This window comes from Bombina bombina, chromosome 5 (genome assembly GCF_027579735.1).
Source record: "Bombina bombina isolate aBomBom1 chromosome 5, aBomBom1.pri, whole genome shotgun sequence".
NCBI lineage: Eukaryota > Metazoa > Chordata > Amphibia > Anura > Bombinatoridae > Bombina > Bombina bombina.
Window position 1 is genome coordinate 317231098 of NC_069503.1, and position 23139 is coordinate 317254236.

Sequence of the window (23139 nt, forward strand, 5' to 3'; positions counted from 1 at the left end):
TTACTGGACTAAGTATATATTTACAAGTAGACAAGCATTTGAGAGATTCCTCTCTTCCTCAGGTCTGAAGCAATACTGGCCAATTTAATGGAATTTACAGATTATATCTTAAAACACAGATAGATGCAGCTACCTCCACAGCTACAGCTCCCACCCCAGTCACATTAAAAAAATAAAAATCTGTAATCTAGTCAGGCTACCAGATATCACAGAATTTGCTCAGATATCAAGGACCGTGACAAACACCTCATCTAACTGTCCCAATCAATCAAACAAAATGGCTACAAAACAAGGGTTCTAAATATTTTTTTTTTTAAAACTCTGCCCCCAATACCCCACCTAAACACTTAGATTTTTCTTCTCCCTGAATTTTAGTTTGTCCACTATCATTAATGTTACCCTGATTTGTATCTTGTGAATGCTAGTTTTTTGTCTATTACGTAGTCAAGGAGGGAAGAAGAAAATGTCATCCAGGCTAATGTGTTACTAGTATAGATGTATACAACGGGTTTTTTTTGGGGTTTTTTTTTTTATCTCCCTGTCATGCTGCTAGAAAATTTTATTAGAATTCATTAACTCTCCAATATGACATTGGGATATAATCTGGCCACATTGACCTCCTTAACTATGTATATTGCTTGGGGTGCTGTCCTGCCGGCGGCCGAGGCGGGATAGGACACTCTGCCCATACTAATTCCATTATGGGGGTGGTTGAAAATTACATCTCTAAGGCTATGTCCCTAGTATACCCAATGCCATACTACTATATACAGAGGTAGGTAACGTACTAGAGGACTGTATCACCTCAACAATAGTTTGCACTCATATTCAGCTTAACCGAGTTGCTCTATAGTAGCCCTTTAATTATCTCTTAACTCCTCAAGTAATATTCAGTTATATTTTGAGTTATATGTCTCTCTATTACCAAGATGCGACTCATCTTATTTTCATGAGCTGTTACCCTTCGTTTGTGTATATGGGGGGGATCACCTGTTTACATCCCTTTATTATTTGAGGCGAAGAAAACTTCATTGATGGATAATTGGGGCTTGTAAAATTATGTTGGTAGTCGTATTACTAGTCTATAAAGTTCAACATGTTCCCCTACAATCTTCCTTTACTTTCTACCTTTGAAACATAAAGATGGTAGCATTTATCATATAACCAATTCTAGCATAGTAAAATAAAAAAATGAGGTTCTTGTCTGAAGATCCAAAAGTGGTTTCCATTGTTAGCAATATTCTTCCATATATTTTTATATGCACATGTATGAGGTCCAAGAGCGGCTTCTTGTATCATTTGGGAGGCACTTAAGAATATTAGGCATTCTATCTGTATACTATATTTCTAAAATGTCATTTTGAAATATACTATGTATTTATGGACTTGTACCATATGAAGCTTATGTGTTATTATGCTTGTTTTTTTGTTTCATGTATGCCTTGCCTTGAACCTCAATAAAAATATTAAAATAAAAAAAAAAAAAAACAATCTTTCCACAACCCCCAATCCTGACACTCAGACAACCACCTAACCTAAAACAGAACTGGTCCACAGAAAACTATCCCCTGAGAAAGTGGACACTCAGAATCGCACTAAGCGCTGCAATTAAACCTCTTTGCAAACTGTGTTAACACATTTATGAAAACAGCTCAGCAAACCACAAGAATAAATCTTATATATATATATATATATATATATATATATATATATATATATATATATATATATATATATATATATATATATATATATATAGATATATACTGTATATGAAACAAGACAAAACAGTACTTTGAGGAATTTGTTTAGACTCTTGAGGTCTAAAATTGGTCTGTAGGTTCACCTCCTTTTTGGGAACCACGAACATATTGGAATAAAAACGCCAGACCCCGTTCCTGCATCGGAACAGGAACTATCACTCCCAGGTCGGAGAGGTCCCGTACACAGTGTAAGAACGCCTCTCCTTTTGTCTGGTCTACAGATAATCTTGAAAGCAGAAACCTGCCTCTGGGAGGAAAATTCTTGAACTCTAGTTTGTATCCCTGGGACACTATGTCTACTGCTCAGGGATCCTGATTACATACCTGCTAGTCCAGATTAAGGGTTCTATAAAAATGATAGTTTTACTATTACAAATATGGGGGTACACTTATTTTTCTTTTGATTTTATGGAGTAAATGGACAGATTCCCTCACACCACTGCTCAAGACTTTGTTTAGGTTGTTGCATTTTTCTTTTCTATGTTGTTCAAATAAGGAGCATATTTAGATCAATTTGGGCTCAATTTCTGTGCACACTATGGGTGAGTTTGGGTATAAAATTCCTGCTTTTTAACACAGATCCATAAACATCAATAAATGTTTGACTATTTTGTTTGCATTGTATACTGAGAAAATGTGAGGTTCATACAAAGATTGCTTAACAATAATAAATATACTTGTATAAATATGATATATGAAGACTCACATCTCAACCATCTTTTGATATGTACCAGCTTACAATTTCTTGCATACCTTATTGACATGTACCTTCCTTGATGCCCATTTGGATACCACTTGATCTCTGTGGGCCTGATGATCTAAATCTGTTTGCTCTGGCTAGATTATCTAGGAAGTACGGTCAGTACTGTGAGGTCCCTCAAAGAATTTTAGAAAGTCAAAATGTTTTAGTTTCAGAGCTTATTATCTCGCTATGCAGGGTTCTGCTTGTGAAGGAGAGACACATACCTTACAATATAAGGTCTAGAAAAAAATATGTCTCTTACCTAGAGATGTATTTGTGCAAAAACTAGCTATAACATCAATTGAACCCTACAGATAATTCTCAGATTTCTTTATCTTCTAGTTTAAAGCTAATTAACAACATTACTGTGCTCTATGAGAAAAACTCTGAAAATCCCACTCATTTTAATTTGCTTTATTCAAAGGCAAGTAAAAGCCACCTAGATCTCTCTTCGCCAGTTCCAGGTAAAACTACAGAGTTGTTTTGGCTGCAGGAGTGATAAAGTTTTTTTTTATCATTATGTAAGGTCACTTTGAAAAATACCTTTTTAATCTTAATATCTAAAAAAATAAATCCAGTTTTGTAGCGATTACCAGCCCAAACTAGTTTATTACATTTCAGCCAAATATGCTACCAAATCCAAAGTTCTCAGCATTCCAAAACGTACTCAGGTAGGACAATTCTTAGAATCTAGCCTGTTAGTGACTTTTAAAGGGATATAAACCTCCCAAATTTTCATTTCAGATTGAGATAGAGCATGCAACTTTAAACAACTTTCCAATTTCCTTCTGTTATGTAATTTACTTCAGTTTCTTGGTATCCTTTGTTGAAATGTATTACCATGCAACATAAATGAATAGTGCTCAAAAGTATGGAATGAAAAAAAAATAAATAAATATAAAAACATAGAGGAGAACAAATAGGAATGTTTGACATGTTTCACACACACTAGTGGTGCGTAATATATTGTTGTAATGTATTCCTAAGTAGGCTCAAGAGTAGCAATCCACAAGGGGAGCTAGCTGCTGATTGGTGTCTGCAAATATATTCCTCATGTAATTAGTTTACCGGATGTGATTTGCTATCTCCCTGTAGTGCACTGCTGCTCCTTCAACAATGGATACCAAAAGAATGAAGCAAATTTGATAATAGAAGTAAATTGGAAAATTGTAAGCTCTATTGTGAAAGAATAATATTGGGTTTTATGTTTCTTTATAACTTGAGAATCACTGATATAAAGTGTGTCACAGGGAAAGTGTGTTATACCTAACTATGCCCCAATAAAATAAGCTGCATAAATAATGTAGTAAAATGCAGTAATGTGGTAACATAGATATGACTTCCCTCATTATATGTTTCTTTTTTCTACTGTAAGAGGCACAATATTAATGATGTGTTGTGTGTGTGTTTTCTCTTACTTTCATTGTTATTTGTTGCTGTTATATTTCCATTGTGGGATATGTACAACTGCCTCTTCTTTTATAACTTAAAGTGAAGGTAAAGTCAAACACTCTATTATAAACAATTATAGATATCAAGGCAAATAAATATAAGTTTCATTCATCAATATTCCCCAAAATATATATTACCTGAGATATCTTATTTTATTGTCATGTAATCGGCTTTCCGAAAATCAACCCGTTCAATGTTTTTTTTTTTTATAAAGAACTATCACGTGGTTGAGCCATCCAATTGATTCTCTGGCCGTTAGGCGGCCGTCAAATTTCGTCATCAACAGATGGGTCTATATGCGCATGCGTAACATTTTCTACTTCTCATTTTCCATCCGCGCGCGTCCTCATTTCGCGCATGCGCAGTATAAACTTTAAGTAGTAGTCATAGTAGGAGCTGCCGAGGAACTTGCTAAGTATTTTCGCATGCGCAGTAGAGAGCGACAACCGGGATTAACGCATGCGCAAAGATCGCTGAGAACAAATGATGCGCATGCGCTGTTATTCCATGCTCGATGTGCACGAGCGTAGTAGACACGTATAGAGCGGGTGGGACCGCTCTATACGTCACAGTATCATAAACCCGGAACTTGAGGGTGGGAGGAGAATCTGCACGGAACGGTAACAAAACTATTGTTAGAAAAATACCTAAATAACTAAATATTTGTAAAAAAACAAACCTAGCGACTGGATTGGAGTTATTAAAAGGATCCTAAATACCATTGCTGCTTAACAAAACTTTACCTTCACTTTAATAATATTTATCTATTGCTATTGGAGTACTTAAAGCAACAATGTAAGCCGGTAGGGGTACTTGCTACAAAAAGGCAGACAGACACTGCCCTAAAAAATCTGCAACAAAACAAAATAACTAAAACATTGTGCAAGAAAGTAATGGGTTCATTATGTAAGCCTAGCTACCAGTAGTAGTAACATCTGCCACAGGAATCCAACATGGTCTCCTCATGCCACCACACAACTTGTGAGTGTGACACATACTGGTCCATAAAACACTGCTGCAGCTACTCAATAGTTCCAAGGTGCAAGGATTTTAGGCCTTGATCTGAGGCCCTCAGCTTCCTACACATGGGAAAATAGCAAACACTTCACCTTTCGCACAGGTGGTAGTTATGGCTATATTTCTATTTTCTAATTTCATCTCTATCTGCCCTATTTCTTCTCTTTCCTCACATAATTTCCATAAGCATATTCTGCTGTGATTTAATTCTTTATTTTTTTTAAATTTAAATTGGCCAAAACACACAAGGCCAATCAATGGGTTAAAGGGATACTAAACCCAATTGTTTTCTTTAATGATTCAGATAGAGCATGTAATACTAAGCAACTTTCTAATTTACTCATATTAGCAAAAGAATGAAGAAAAATGTATATCTTTATTTGAAAAAGCAGTGATGTAAGGTTAAAACCCAGCCCATTTTTGGTTCAGCTCATGAAAAAGAGCTTGCTGATTGGTTTGCTACATTTAGCCACCAATCAGCAAGGGCTACCCAGGTTCTAAACAAAAAATGGGCCGGCTCTTAAACTTACAGTCCTGCTTTTTCAAATCAAGATAGAATGAGAACAGAAAAATTGATAATTGCAGTAAATTAGAAAGTTGCTTGAAATTGCATGCTCTATATGAATCATAAAAGAAAAAATGTTGGTTAAGTATCCCTTTAAACCCACTGCGGAATAGCAGACTCCCAAGCTAGGGTTGCCACCACAGCCATGTTTTCCTAGACAGTTATAAGCTATACATGCTGCAGGGTGTCCAGGGAGGAACATGAACAGTGCATGTTCCTCCCTTAACACCCTACAGCATGTATAACTCATAACTGTTCAGGAAAACATAGCTGAGGTGGCAACCCTACTAACAGCAGATTTAACCTGTTACTAGCTAAAAACACACACACCTGCAATTTATTTCTTGCCTAACCCATAGACGTCTAACCAACTGAGAGGTTTATCACTGCTGTGTAATAATACTTGTGGCAGGGATTTAACCCCATGACTCACTTGAACATTTTGCCCTGAGGCAAACCACTAAGGGTTAGGGCCACTTAGCAATTGCGGGGCCCTGTGTAAGACAAGTGTATTGGGCCCCTCAGCCCAGCCTCCTTATTCCTCTCCCCCAATATGGCCTACCCATTTCCTATATAAAGAATTACGCTTTATATAACACCTCCTGATGCCATAAACACTTCTTCATAACTAAATACAGGATGTATATTGCTCCTTCTCATACCCTCACACCCCAGGGCTGGTGCCCAGATAGGGTTGCCACCCATCCCTTAAAATACAGAACACTTATAAGTTACACATGCTGCAGGGTGTGCAGGGTGTAATATGAATAGTGCTGTCCAGAAACACAATACATGTTCCTCTCTGCACACCCTTCAGCATGTGTAACTCATAAGTGTCCAGGAAAACATGACTGAGGTGGCAACCCTATGCCCAGATCGCCCTACCCAAAAGGGCTGGCCTGCTAAAGGGAAAGATGTCGCTGTAATGCTAGGGTCAGAAAGGTATTTTAACCTGCACCAGGGGTATAATTTATAGGCAATATTGTGCCATGTAATACTGGAAACTTAAGGAATAGTGAGCACTGAAATTGGGATATGAAGAAGACAATATTTGTACAAGCAATATTAAAAGTCAGATTGTATGCTACAATTACCATAACGTGATAGAACAGTTTAGTTTCCAATATAAAGTTTAGCTTTAAACTTGCATTCAAATTTGTACCTTCACCCTGCTCTTGTGCATATAGGCAATATGCATTTTACTTGAAACAGAACATTTTGAGCATGGTTCGTATGTATACATATATATATATATATATATATGAGAGACTACATTTTATAATTCAATGCAACAAAATTCTACTGTATTTCATAAACACATATTTCATATATATTTCTTTCCATGCATATGGCAGTTTTAAAAAAATATTACGAAATTCGAATGTTGACAATGTCAACTAAAGCAAAAATAGTTAGAAGGCAATCCAATGCAAATTAACTATACCCACTAAAGCAAATCAATAGCCAAGTACTTGCAAAGGTCAATCAGATTTGGGATGTGGGAATATAATGAACCATTGTAAGCAAGTACTCTCTTTCCTGTAAAGTAGGCTGATTAGATTTAAGCTGAAAAGTGGAGAAAATAAATGTTAATGCAGTAGCGGCAACCCACTGGCAAATGAGAGTAAATAAAAGGACTCAAAGAGTTGCAGTATTGAGAAAACACCAATTATATTACATCAAGACATGGAAAACTGACTGGGCAATTAGAATTGTAACCAATGTTTTTGTCTTGTACATATAGTGCCTCTATATATACTGACTGTATTATGGGATCATAGCTGTTGCTATTACTTAATTCATGTATCAATTTCAGAATCAGATTGTCATTTGTTGTATATAGAATTGGAATAGTACCTTCAGGCAACAGAGAAAAGACGAATCAAAGAATGAGTGCTTGCCATTATAGTGATAAGCTGTGCTATCAGTAAGATTGAAAGCTAACCCAATTTAGATAAGCCTAGCAGTCAGTTTTATATATATATATATATATATATATATATATATATATATATATATATATATATAATCTTTCAACAACAACCTATGCAGAATATATCAGAAGACATGTGGTCTTTAGTTGTTTATTCCATAGTCTTGAATTGACATGAACCGTATGCTAATAGTAATTGTAATATAACTTTGCAAGTGAACATGAAGAAAAACACTTCTGAGTTTACATATATTTGCTTTAGTCTTGACCTGTAAAAACACTGAAGAATGTAAGAATAACAGGTTTGTAGTTATTGTTCCATATATTTCTAATTCCATATAGTCTTTTTTATTTATAGGTTTGCATTTTCTTTTAAACACACATATGATCATATTGAGAATACGCATTCTATATATGCATAATATCCTTAAACTCAGGCTTTGCCCTGCTACCCCTCCAGAAGATGTTGGCACAAAGGAGAGTAATTCCCATCTCTTACTATTTTATTTTTGGCATTACTGGGACAGCATGGCTTCTTTGGTTTAAATTAATTTTCCTTTAATCTGTTCATTGAGCTTCCGGATAAATGCAGCAAGCTCTTAAAAAATTCAGGGTATCTGTGTAATTGTAAATTGATCTGTCTTCATGGCATACAGCCAGAGGAAGTTGATATCTAGGAAAACCCTGTGTTATTTTGTCTCTTATCCAATTTAGGAACGAGAAGCCATTTGCAAATGAAATCAACAATTTGATTTGAAGATCAGCTAAGCTGAAAGCAGTGATACTGTGATGTAATGTAAAAGAACATTCAGAAATTGATTTGTGACCTGGAAATTATAGTAAAAATATTAAATCACTGATAACTGTCACAAATTATAACCAGTTACAGATTAACAGTGAATATATATATATATATATATATATATATATATATATATATATATATATATATATATATATATATATTATATATATATATATATATATATATATATTTATATTTATTTTTTCTTTAGTCCATAATGAGTCTGGGACTGATAATCCAAAGGTTTATAAACTCCTCAAGACATAATGGAAGTATATGAGAATAAACGGGCCATGCTTCAGCTATCCTTGTCATGCTGTAAAATGATGCTCTTGAACAACCTCATTTTCTAATGCATGTCACTACTGATGCAGATTTGTCACTGTCGTCTACACTAACAAATCAAGTCAGCTGCTAAGTTTCTGAATACTGTATCATTTATTATCTGTGAAGATGCTCTGCTCCCCACAAAAATACATTCAATAAAAACGTAGTGGACTAGTGGAACACAGCTCAATTACAGCAAATTCATCCCAAGCTGAGTCCTTGGTTATGTGACCTGGCATCATTTGGGCTGCACCTTAATCCGTCTTTAGCCATCACGTGTTGTATAGCTGGGAAATCTAAACACAAATAAGCACAGTCTCTCTTGTTCTCTTCCTATGCAGTTATAACATATTAATAATATAACTCTGCATATCATTATGCCAGGTGGTAACAAACACACCGATTATTTAACAGGCTATGTTTACTACAAAAGACAATAGGGCTTGCAAAATCCATAATATTACAATAGCTACACAATCCATAATGCAAACAGCTCATTTGACTTACCAGTCTTCCATACATATATAGTTTTAGTGTCAGGTTCACTCTGTGCTTCAGCTCCCCAGATCCCAACAACAAGAACCACAAATACTCCAAAGCAAGGAGCAGGGATCGCAGTAAAAACTGTGCATCTCTCTGACAGCTCCATGCCCTCGAAAGGCAGTTATGTTGTTACAGCATGAACACAATGAATAGCCCACTTCAAAGTGTGTTTTCCTCTTAGTTTTCCTGTTTTAAGTAATAGAGAACAGAAGCCTGTTCGCTGCTATTGTGCATGCCAGTTGAGAAGCAAAAACCATTTGACACCAAGGAACAATAGAGCCCAGGGCTGCTGCTTCTGCTGATGCTGCCTCTGCATGTATTGTGGATGCTGCGCCACTCTTCCCATTCACTGGCTAGTGGCAGTTTTCCATCAGCTAAAAGAGAGACAGCTGTCCGCAGGGGGCTCCAGCTGACTGAGCAGGTTATCTTGGTCTGGGAGGTAACAGCAATAAATTACACCAGCTGGAGAAAAGAAGAGAAAAAAAAAGGGAAATTCTAAGAGAGAGAGAGAAAGGGGAAAACGCACACACACCACAGAGCTCAATGTAATTACAAGACCCCAGATGCCTTTCATCTAAAACAATGCACTGGAAGAAAAGAAGAGCTTTGTCGGTTCAATATTATTAATTTAAGTATTATTAACCTATTTGATGTAATTCTATATATTTTCTATCAGGAAAAAAAAACTGTGTTTATTTTAAAAATAAAGCTAAGCAAATATTGTTCTCAAATATCTATTATTAATACATGATGCAACATACCGTATTTAAAAACCCCCCACTAAATGATGTGAATCATATTCAATGTATAGACTCACTAAATAAAGGAAAAATAACGACAAACAAAAAGTACATCCTTTTTAACCCCTCATAAATAAAGTGTGTCCAAATATCTGTAACCTTAAAACTGCATGTAAGTACAATGTAGCAGAGGGGGCACACAATCTAAAATGTGTTCTGATCAGATCTAATTGTATTAAAGGAATATAAAAGTGCAAACAGAAAACACTCTAATGTGTTAAAATATTATATTATTGCACTGTTGATTGCATATAGCTATGTGTTTAACCCTAACAAATGGGTTAAACACATAATTTAAATCAGCTCAAAAGCAGCACTGCACTATTGGGAATTAGCTAAACACAAATGGTGATCCAAGTACAAGAGGTGTAAATTTGTAGCCACCAATTACCAGCTATCTGCCAACAGTGCATTTCTGTGCCTGATACTATATAGATATGCTATTCCAAAAATTATACCAGGAGAGCAAAGTCAATTTGATAATCGAAGTAAATTAAAAAGTATGTTAATATGTTATGCTATTTGTTTAATATTTACTTCTATGCCCCTTTAAACATCCAGAAGAGGCACGTTGAGAGCCTTTTTCTGATCGTCTTTCTTGTCTCCTACTCTCTCATTCACTAAGTTTTACCATTAAAGGGGAATAAAACCCACATTTTCTTTCATGATTCAGATAGAACATAACATTTTAAACAACTTTCCAATATACTTCTATTATAATTTTTCTTCGTTTTTGTTATCCTTTGTTGAAAAGCAGGAAGGTAAGCTCAGGAGTGTGCACGTGTCTTCAGCACTATATGTCAGCAGTTTTGCAACAATAGTATACATTAGTAAGAGCATTAGACGGTGTTCTGTTAAGGGACCAAACTTTTCAATAGAGCGAACCATGTCACTTCCTGTGACGTTACATCAGCTGTTGTACACATTTTGCACCTAATGAGCATGCGTGCCAGCCTCATCACATACCTGGACGCATACTGTGAAAGTATTTAGACATGTGAAATTGAGAATCCTTTCTATAGCGCATGTGTGGGATTTTCTATCACAAATGGGGGGGGGGGGGGGGGTATGGAACGCTGTGTATAGGTCCCTGCATGACAAACAGCCAAATATGTGAATTATGGTGTAAAATCGATATAAATGTAAGAATAAAAATACGACATTGCAAAATGGATCATCCAACACAAGCAGTGGCGATAGCCGAGTGGCTGTTTGTCATGCAGGGACCAATAAACAGCGTTCCATAACCCCCCCCCCCCAATTTGTGATAGAAAATCGCACGCATGCGCTATAGAAAGGCTTCTCAATTTCACAAGTCTAAATAGTTTCACAGTGACGTATGCGGCCAGGTATCTGATGACGCTGGCACGCATGCACATTAGGGGCAAAATGTGTACAACAGCTGATGCAACGTCACAGGAAGTGACATGGTTCGCTCTTTTGAAAAGTTTGGTGCCTTAACAGAACAACGGCAGCACTATTTCCTGTCGTGTAGTGCTCTAGACATGTGCACGCTATGTACCTATGTATCTCTTCAACAAAGAATAACATGAGAACTATGTAAATATGATAATAGTTATAAATTGGATTTTTTATTGTATTCTCTACCTGAATCATGAAAGACAAAAATTGGGTTTCATGTCCCTTTAAATAATATAATTTCAACCAAAAGCAAAAGGCTCAACAATATAATATATCTCACTGATTGATTTACTTTACATGTGCTGCACACATGGCAGTCCGTGGGGGTGCAAGAAGCAGCAAATGCCCCCATCTGGCCTGGGCACCTCTAGAATCTGCTCCTAGAGATAGGTAGCAAAACCACTGTGTAATAATGACGTGTGTATTGGGATTTGCTGTATTCTTTAAGAAGGAAAAGTGAACAGCTCCTTTAAAAAATAAACGTAGGAACGAATGACATTGAAGCAAAAAATGAGTTCCTTCGTTTGTGCCATAAAACCATTTCTTTAACGGTGGGAAAGGCTTATCTGCAGGTGGGAAATGGTTCAAAAGCTCAGATTTACACTTTTTTGGCTGGAAAGGATTCACAAATTCAAATTTACACTGTTCAATAATTATATCCATCAATTTAATTGTCAATTGATTGATTCAGACAACAAGTATTTAAGCTACACTTCTGATCTCATAAGACAAATACATTTGAAAATAAAATTATCTTTTTATGTACCGCTGCTGGCTTGAAGCAATAGCACTAGATACTTACTTTAACTTTAGTTTAAGTTGCGATTCAGCTGCTCCTCCTTTGACTACACAATGTTCCAATAGGAAATAAGGGGCTTCATCGAACAAATTAATAATGTTGTCAGTGTTTGGCTAAACTGAATGACCATAGGCCAGAATCTTGAATGAAACAAAATAAATTTGTTTTTCATGACAATGATTGTTCCAAAGCATTTTTTGTGTGTTTTTTTTTTTTGCACATGTCTAATAAACATTCTTTTATTTTCTTTACTTAATCTACAGGTGGATATGGCAGTTTCTAACCCATTTGATACCAGGTCTAGAGCAATAAACATGAAAGGGCATAAATTAACTTTTATTTCTCTTTGCAAATACATTTTTCCCTTTCTTATTTGTTTTCTATTTTGCTATCTTCAGATGGTGATATGAATCTTATAAATGACTTCAGGCTTAAAGAGGCAGTCTACTTGAATATTTTTATTGTTTAAAAAGATAATCACTTTTTTACTCATTCCCCAGTTTTGCATAATCAACACTGTTATGTTAATATACGTATTACCTCTGTAAATACCTTGTATCTAAGCCTCTGCAGACTGCCCCTTATTTCAGTTTGTTTGACAGACATGCATTGTAGCCAATCAGTGCTGACTCACAAATATAACTCCACAGGAGTGAGCACAATGTTATAAATATGGCACACATGAACTAGCATAGTTTAACTGTGAAAAACTGCCAAAATGCACTGAAATAAGAGATGGCCTTCAACCGCTTATAAATCAGTTTGAGCCTATCTAGGTTAAACTTTCAACACAGAATACCAAGATAACAAAGCACATTTGATGATAAAAGTAAATTAGAAAGTTGTTTTCAAATTGCATGCCCTATCTGAATCATGAAAGTATCATTTTTAATTGATCGTCCCTTTAATTAATGTGGAAAATTAGGCACATTAATATTCATTTTCTAAAAAAAGGCGACCCTAGTAAAAATTCAATGAAATATTGACAAATGTTGCAGCAGATTTTTAATTCTACATAATATGATTTTAAGTAAATTAAAGAGTTGTTAGGACTATGATTCAATGGTAAAATAGAGTGTCAATATACATAAATAATGTTACCATAATCTAAAAAAAATCCAGAATTATATATAACACCACTTAATTAGTTGTCAACATCAACCCAAAACAACAATACTGGGACAGTACTGTTTTGCATATTATTACATGCAGGAAATTCATTATTTAATTAAAAAAACAAACACGGAAGACGTTTATTATTAGTGAGGAGGATACTAATGCTTTCATCAGTACTCATATCCTCATAGTAGATGCTAACAATTAAGAGCCAGATTAAATCAATCTGTATTGTCCTACAATACACATCCTTACAAGTCATGTGATGTTCATATTTTTTATGCATATACAAAAACAAATTAATGTGACACATAATTCATGAGTATGGACATGTATTGCACTCCAGTAGAAAGCTCAAAAAGCTTGAATACGTGTGTCAAAACCACATAATAGTTTGTCATTTAGAATTTATTCAGAATTTTAGTGAGCATAACATTTTATGTATTTGAAAAATATGCAAAATTGCTCTCTTTTATACTACAGAAATATGTAATTGTTTTTTTTGTTTGGTGGTCGGAGACAAAGTCAGTGCCATGAAATAATGAACATATTTTTATGTGTGTACTGGAAGCCCTTATTGTTTCCTGCAACAATTAACATGTGTGGAGAAGGAAACATTTATGACAAAATAGAGGTGTTATTTCTTAAATTGCACATGGTTATTTCAGGGATTTTTCATGTGTATATGCCTTTAAACTTGCTTTTTTTTCCAAACAAGCTTAATTGAATTTTAATTCAAGATAACAATAGTAGATACAGGTATATAAAAAAAAACAACTAAGGCCTAGATTACGAGTTTTGCGTTAGCCTTAAAAATCAGCGTTAAGAGATCCTAACGCTGCTTTTTAATGCCCGCTGGTATTACGAGTCCTGCAGGTACAGGTGTATCGCTCACTTTTTTGGCCAGACTCAGAAATACCGCAAATCCACTTACGTCAATTGCGTATCCTATATTTTCAATGGGACTTGCATAGCGCCGGTATTACGAGTCTGACAAAAAGTAAGCGGTAGACCCTCTCCTATCAAGACTCGTACCGCATTTTAAAGTCAGTAGTTAAGTTTTACACTACAACGCCTTAGCATAAAACTCTTAACTAAAGTGCAAAAAAGTACACTAACACCCATAAACTACCTATTAACCCCTAAACCGAGGCCCCCCCACATTGCAAACACTAAAATAAATATTTTAACCCCTAATCTGCCGAACCGGACATCGCCACCACTATAATAAACATATTAACCTCTAAACCTCCGCACTCCCGCATTGCAAATATTAGATACAAATTATTAACCCCTAATCTGCCGTCCCTAACATCGCCGCCACCTACCTACATTTATTAACGCCTCCCCAACGTCGCCGCCATTATATTAAAGTTATTAACCCCTAAATCTGAATGAAGGTTCCTTTAAATTACGTCATCCAAGATGGCGTCCCTTCAATTCCAATTGGCTGATAGAATTCTATCAGCCAATCGGAATTAAGGTAGAAAAAATCCTATTGACTGATGCAATCAGCCAATAGGATTGAACTTTAATCCTATTGGCTGATCCAATCAGCCAATAGGATTGAGCTGGCATTCTATTGGCTAGAATTCTATCAGCCAATCGGAATTGAAGGGACGCCATCTTGGATGACGTCATTTAAAGGAACCTTCATTCAGTTGTCGGCCGTGGAAAGAAGAGGATGCTCCGTGTCTTGAAGATGGACCCGCTCCGCGCCGGATGGATGAAGATAGAAGATGCTGTCTGGATGAAGACTTCTGCCCGTCTGGAGGACCACTTCTGCCCGGTTGGATGAAGACTTTTGCCCGTCTGGAGGACCACTTCTGCCCGGTGTGGTGAAGACGTCTCCCGGTAAGGTTATCTTCAAGGGGTTAGTGTTAGGTTTTTTTAAGGGGGTATTGGGTGGGTTTTAGAGTAGGGTTGGTTGTGTGGGTGGTGGGTGGGTAATTGTAACTTAGGTTAGGTTTAATTTTATATAAAAAGAAATTCCTGAGGAGGAAAAACCTAAGAGGATGCGCTTGGAACACAGGTTATCAAAGTAGGACCTAACACTTTGTGATTGGGTTTGTACCGTATGCATAAATAAATATAAACAGCACATTGTTTGTTATGTGTGAAAAATTAATAATAATGACAAAAATAAATTGTGAGTAAAACAAGTGCTCAGGACAATTTGTGTATAATATTAGTGATACATTGAAATAATCAGATATCACAGATAAACAATGATATTTGTGGCGATGAGTAAAATATATAAAAAGTACTTATCAATGTCCCAAAAAATGCTGTGATTTAAAAAATAAGTGTCCAATCCTAATATGTGAACGGTGATGTGTTCAGGTGTTTGGCGTGCTCCTCTTGTGTCCCACGGTGCAATGGGTCAGGGTGTCTAGAATGGAAGATAAACAAGGGGCGCCAACATAGTGTGAATCGTTAAAACAACAAATATAAAAGTGATGTGCAAAAAACTACTCACAAGGAAAGTGGCACCTTAAATGAATAAGGTGCGATAAAGCAGGCTGACATTCAAATTCCAGCAGTCAGTACGCTGGAGGTCTCACCCAGAGGACCTGTGGAATCCAGATAAGCATCTAGAAAGTAGCACCCATGTTTTTTAGGGCCAATGGCCGGACCAGGTGAGCTGCAAGCTGATAGGTGTTCTCCTGCTGCACTCACGCCACCGAGACTTTTCTCCAAAACTGACAGTGTCAGTGTATGAAAGGTTCCGTGGTAAAAGTCCTGTTTCAAAAACAAGTGGATAGTGGAAAGAAGCAAAAATACTGGGTCGTGGTATAAAACAAACAGTATTTATTTTGCAACGCGTTTCTAGGTCTATTCCAGACCGTTTCATCAGGCATAATCATAGTTAACAATAGAGATCTATTTAAACCCACAGTGACCCGGAATTGAAACAAAAGGTCAACTCTATTAACAATGTTGCAATTGCAAAAACATTTAACTTTTGATACGTTGTATAAATTGGTTTGAACAATTGTGACCACACAGATAACACTTAAATAAAAAGTATATATATATAAAAAAAAAATTCTATTCGCAATTACCAAATATATCTGGAAAAAAATATATCATAGTAAACTGGACATATATTAACATGTGTGTATATGTATATCTCATCTCCTGGTTGGATTCGAACCCAGGACCTAATGTGTGCTAGGCAATAGATAAATCAAAAGGCTACCTTTATGTCTTGTTTAAATTTTTTGCAAAAAGGATTAGTGTTGATACAAAATATATAAATTGATCTACATGTCTCACAATGTCTAGAAGATAATCTTATTTGGTCTTTTTAATAAATGACTCTAATTTTTAAAACCAAACTAAAAGGAATTTTCTTATAAATATAAAACTAAAAAAGAAATGTTCGTGACAAATGCTGCTTACTATAAATAAGTGAAATATAAAAATTATAAAAAATGATAAAAAATATATGTGTATATATATATATATATATTTTATGGCTCCACTGGACTCGAACTTGGGACCTTCTGTATGTTAGGCGAACATGAAATTGGTAAGGCTATCTTGAAAGTTTATGTTATACATTGGGGCAAAAATATATTAGGAATTATGTTATTAATTGTTTCCAATAATATACAACAACCAAATAGACTAAAAAGTGTATCCAGAATGTATATAAACAATTGTAGGTGTATGTGTTGATGAATAATCAAACATTCAAAAAGATGAAATGTGCAAAATGGTGTATTGTAAAAAATAATATAAATCAGGTATTTCAAATATAATATAATATGAAACTATATAGGTGCTTGGACAATTAGGTTTAGAACCGTATAGACAAGTGCATACATATACACAACTATGTGGACATGCTCATCATGGGCATATACACATAAATATAAGTGTATGGAAATATAACATATTCTATAAGTGTCTAAATTGCATTAATGCAATATATTATTGAAAACTGACAAGGAAGAGATAAAGAAATATGAGAGATATAATGTAGTGGTATCGACGTATGGTAGTGTTTGTTAATATATATCAAAAAATATAAGAAAATATGATGTACTAGACCCTAAAAGCTAAATCTCATGTTAGATACAAATGTAACCTGTATAAAAGTAATAATTTATGTGAAGGCTGCCAAATCTACATTGGCATTTAAGCCTAATGGATACAAGGTTTTGAGTTTATGTATCCAATATGTTTCTAATTGCCTGAGTTTAATCAGACGATCATAATCTGTGGAAGGTGGTACATGATCAATAGGGATAATTTTATAGATATCTGAACTCCCGTCGTGTATCGTTTCACAATGGTTGGGGACACTATGGTTGGTTTTAGTTTTTTTACAATTTTTACAATTTCGATGATGTTCACCCCAAAGGGTACAGAGATTTCTAATAGTGCGCCCTACATACTGGACGCCACAAATACAATTAAGGAGATACACTATATATTTAGATTCGCAATTGAGACGATGTGTGATTTGATAAGTTAAACCAGTAATATTGGATTTAAAAGATTTTTGTGAAATTGTAAATTTGCACATGCTGCAACCTCTTTTGCCACATTAAAATGATCCATGGGAAGCTAAAAAGTTTAAAGTTTTGGTTTGTTTATTGGACCGAAATTGGCAATGTTTTACTCTTTTACTGGGGGCTAATTGATTCCTTAAAGTGGGAGCTCGTCTATATACAATTTTGGGTTTTTCCCCGACTATATCTTTAAGGAAAGGATCCTTTTGAATAATGTTCCAATGTTTATGTAGTATGTTTCGAATTTTGTAGTGGTTGTTATTGTATTGTGTAATGAAAAGTGGTTCACAAACAACGTTGTTTGTGGATTTCTTTTTGGTTTGATTGTTGGTGCTATTTTGGACTTTTTCAAAGATTAATTCTCTATCTAGATTGCGTGCTTTTTTAAGACATTGATTTAGTAGATTTATAGGATAACCTTTGTCTACAAAGCGTTGGTAAAGAACCTTGCTTTGAACGTCAAAAGATTCTAAATTGGAGCAATTCCTGCGTATTCTCTTAAATTGGCTGTATGGGATGTTTCTATTCCACCCTATATGGTGGTTACTAGAGAAGTCTAGATATCTGTTGCTATCGACTTTTTTGAAAAAGGTTTGAGAAATGATGTTACCTTGATTATCCCAACTTAGTAATAGATCCAATAATTCTATTGAAGATTTTTGTATATTAGCTGTGAAGGTTAAACCCATCTGATTCTGATTTAAGTGTTCTATTAGTGTGTTAGCTAGCTCGTGGTTCCCTCTTAAAATAAAAATCAGGTCATCTATATAGTGGCCATAGTATACCAGGTTCGCCCAAAAGCTTGAGGAACAAATATATAACGGTCTTCAAAGATTCCCATAAACAAATTTGCAAAGCTCGGGGCGAACCTGGTACCCATGGCCATCCCCTTGATCTGTAGAAAAAAATCTATCTTGAAAAATAAAATAATTGTGCTTGAGGATGTATTCTATTCCTTCCAATATAAATTATTTTTGGATGTCTGGCATATATAGGTCCTTTTCCAAAATGATGGAAACTGCATTATGTTATGGCAAATGTTAGAATAAAGGGAGCCAACATCACAAGTGATCCAAATTAGATCATCGTTAGTAGAAATGTTTTTAAGTTGATATAGTAAATGTGTGCTATCTTTGATATAGGAGGGTAAAGTAACAACATATTTTTTGTAAAAATTGATCTAAATAAAAATATAAATTGTATGTGAGGTTACCAATGCCTGCTATAATGGGGCGTCCAGGTGGATTAAATTGATCTTTGTGGATTTTGGGCAGGTGGTAATAGTGTGCCACACTAGGATTTGTGACTTTGAGAAATTCTTTCTCTTCTTTATTTAGAATACCTGTGGATATGCCCTTTTGTATTAGTGTACTGTACCCTTTTAGGAAAATACTTGTTGGATTGAAAGAGATTTCCCTATTGTATTCAGTGTCTGTTAAAATTCTATTGGCCTCTTTGAGATAATCACCTAGATCTTGTAGGACAATACCACCGCCCTTATCTGCATCCTTGATTATCAGATTTTTATTGTTGGTTAGCATACGTAAAGCTGTTTGTTCGCTTTTGTGTAAATGGTACTGTTTTTTGTGATCTTTTGAAAGTTTTTCAAGATCCTCAATGACTGATCTTTGATATAATTCTATATAGTGGTTTGTTGAAAAAGATGGTGTAAATTGGGATTTTACCTTAATATCTGTATGAATATAATCATCAAATAAATGGGTAGTTAAGCTTTCTGTTTCTGCAAATATGACCTTCATATTCTTATTAGGGGTCATATTATTGACTAGTATAGTCTGTGTATTTTCAGGTTGTATATATTTTTGTTGTTTTAGTTTCTTTTGTGCAAAGAATAGATGATATAAATTGTGAGGATTGGGTGGGCAGTATGAAAGGCCTTTGTGGAGTACTCTTTTCTCATTGGTGGTTAGATTGTGCGATGATAAATTGAATATACCTTGTTCTAATTGGATAATTTTTCTTTTTTGGCTGATAAACCCCTTCCTCTAGACCCTCTTGGTCTGAAATGTACGGTCTTTTTCATTGTTTTTCTACACTTAGGTTGCTGTTTTGAAAGGGATGTCTGTTGTGATTTTGGCCATTCTCTAAAAAAGAAGAGGAATGTTCATATGAGGTGCCTGGTGTGTTTTCTTCATCTGGCAAAGATGCTAAAATATTGAATCTATTTGTGTGTTCTAATGGACTGTTTGGTTTGAGTATATGCCCATGGGGTCTCTCCAGAAGTGTTCTATTAGGTTGTTGTGTATGATAATTTGTTGTAACCTGATTGTGAGAAGTAGGATGATTGGAATGAGGCCTGAAGCCATGCTGGGGTGAAAAATGTTGTTGATATGTGTTAGAATGATTATCACGAAATTGACTCTGATATGTCCCTTGTGGATATTGTTGGGAATGTCTATTTGTGTTGGAGTAATGAGTTCTAGGTCCATAGTTAGTACAGGGGTTTGGGGAATTGAATCTGTAATTCTCATTCTAGTGCGGTCTATAATTAGCATTGTAATTGTTATGTGTATTCCTGTAGGTTCTGTTTTGTTCTCTTCTATAGTTTCTATTCTGAACAGTCGTCCAATTTTCACCCTCTGTTTTGTGTGATGTATAGGAGTTTTTTTGTCCCTTGTTTTCTTCATTTGGATTATTAGAAAGTGTGAGTTTTTCTTTTTCAACGCTATTCAAAGTGTAAACTTGGTTATTATTATAATCTATTTGGTCCCTCTGTAATTTTTTGCTTTTACTCTGGACGATGTCATCTTGATATTTATCAGTGCGGTCAGTAATTTCTTTAAGAATTTTTTGATATTCAGAGTTATTAACATGTGATAATAGATCTTTTTGTATCTTTTCAATATTCTGACTGCATTCATCAGTTAATTTTTGTCTATGTTCGATCAAAATTTTTTTTTTTTTTTTTTTCTTTTTTTTTTTTTTGGAAAATGCAAAATCACTTGTTTCTTGCTTAATACGTGCAGATTAGTGCCAATAAAATATGTAAACAACCAATTGTCTGAGATATGTGTATTATAATATAACGAACACAATATAATATGATCATTTGGTAGACCAGTTCTTGAAGATTTTAAAAGCTTTACTTCAGTGAAAGAGAAAACATTATTATGTGTACTGCTTACTGTAGAGAAAAGACCACGTGATATATTAAAAACTATATTGGTCCTATTCATAACGCCCACATGGTAGTTCCCTGTGAGAAAACACTATTGAATCTTATAATGAGAGCTAGAAAGTAACCCACAGTAGCTAACTATACTGGCTACATAGCAACCATTACAATATTATTATTTCTGACAGCATAGTGTGACTGAAGTATAATATACAGCAATTGGCATGTCTATGTAGTTCACAGATATGGTATTTCAGTATCTATCTATCTATCTATCTATCTATCTATCTATCTATCTATCTATCTATCTATTTATCTATCTATCTATATTATTTTAAGGGACATAAAATAAAACCTTTGACAGTAGATCCATATATTGTCTTGCATCATCCATTTTTATAAGTTTATTTATAACCAGCAATACACATCATCAAGAAAAAAGAAAAGTAAATCACATTATAGTTAGTGCGCCACGCAGGGCCACATACAATATAACATAAAATGGTGATAGTAAAGGAGAGCATAGCATCAGCGGGTATAATTATAACATTGTAGACTTTATACAACCTTAAAGTTTAGCCCGGAGTGGTTCTCTTGATTCTGTGAATATACTGCTGGGAATTTTCTCTAATCTTTTCCCTTTTTTTCTTTCCAATCTTATCCCCCTTGCCCTCTTCCCTTCCCTTTTTTACCTCAGACTTTACATAACCTAATTTGAAAAACAAACATAGGATCGGGACATACTTAAATGTACCTATTCAAGGACCAGTAAACGAGAGAAAAAAAAAAAAAAAAAAAAAAACCCCGGCCTCTACCCTCTCTCACCCCTCTCTCCCGTAGCCCCTCAGTACATGTCTATGCTCTGAATCTGTAGTACCCTCTTTAATACCAAGAGCTTGGAAAAAGACCTCTTAATATAAGGCCCTCAAAATAATCCGATTTATGGAACTTTTTAGTCAACATGTATTGTATAGAAATGGGGAATGTTTGAATAATCCTCAGCCAGTTATTAAAAAAGCTTTGGATTTGTCTATTCTGTGCATTAATTATATTGTGTTGTTCGAAAATAATTTGTAATTTAAGTGCTTCAATGAATGCTCGAAATGAAGGGGCCTTTTTACTCTTCCAGTTTCTCAAAATTAGGTTGCGTACCAATAAAATTATCGTATTAATGATACCCCGATTTCGATCCTCTGTATGAAGCAAGAAAATTTTAACTGGGGTGAAAAAAGGAAAATTCAATACATATTTATTTAACCAATAATTAATTTTCTGCCAGAATTGACATATTTTAGGGCAGGACCAAAAGCAGTGCAGTAAGTCAGCCCCCGGCCCGGAGCATTTATAACAACAACCTGAATGGCCTATATTCCATTTAGCCAGCCTCTTTGGTGAAATATAAGTGTTATTGAGGAGCTTTAAGTGCGATTCTTTCCATGTGGAACGTATAGGAGCCGTGGTTATCCACAAAAAACCTTTCTTGATATTATCGTAATTACTTACTTCAAGATATTTTGACCAATGTGCTGCTAGTTGTTCTATATTTAATTGTCCTTGCTTGGCCAGAAGTATCTTATATAATAAGGAGATTGACCGCTTCCCCTGCTTATATATATTTATAAAGTCCCCAATTTTGTCGAAATTCTCTGACCAAGTACCAGACTTTAATTTTTTATTAATAAAGTGCCGGACTTGCAAGTATGCATAGAAGTCTTTATTAGATATGTTATATCTAGCAACTATCTCATCAAATGTTCTTATATGGGAACTTTCATCGAGTAGTTGTATTAAATTAGTTATACCTTTCTCTGCCCAGCGTTTATAGATCACATATTGTCGGCCAGGTATAAAATCAGGATTCCCCCTGATGGGCAGAAAAGAGGAGATTCGGAAGTTAATCTGGAAATGCACACATAGTTGTTGCCAGGCCTTGATCACATTATAAATGCTGTATGTTTTCTTAATATTATCCGCTAATTGTAAGTATGGATAATGTAATAATGCTTTAAGGGAAAACGGTTGTATAAGGTTCTCTTCTATTGTTAAATTTGTCAGGTAATTAGTTGATAACAACCAATCTACTCCATATCTGGCGAGGATCGCAAGATTGTAAGCCTTTATATCAGGAAATGCTAGACCCCCAGAATCTTTCAGGACTGAAAGTTTAGTTATTGAAAGCATGTGTCTTGAAGTATT

The 23139-nt window shown here is 35.0% G+C and overlaps 1 protein-coding gene across 1 annotated transcript in view; it reads right to left on the minus strand.

The window, feature by feature from the left end:
- Positions 1 to 9348, minus strand: part of THSD7A (thrombospondin type 1 domain containing 7A) — a 596458-nt gene extending 587110 nt beyond the window's left edge. The window contains exon 1 of the mRNA XM_053714101.1: positions 9112 to 9348. Coding sequence (XP_053570076.1) covers positions 9112 to 9253 — 142 coding nt within the window. The 5' untranslated portion in view covers positions 9254 to 9348. The remainder of the gene's footprint in view (positions 1 to 9111) is intronic.
- Between the last annotated feature and the right edge of the window lie 13791 nt (positions 9349 to 23139).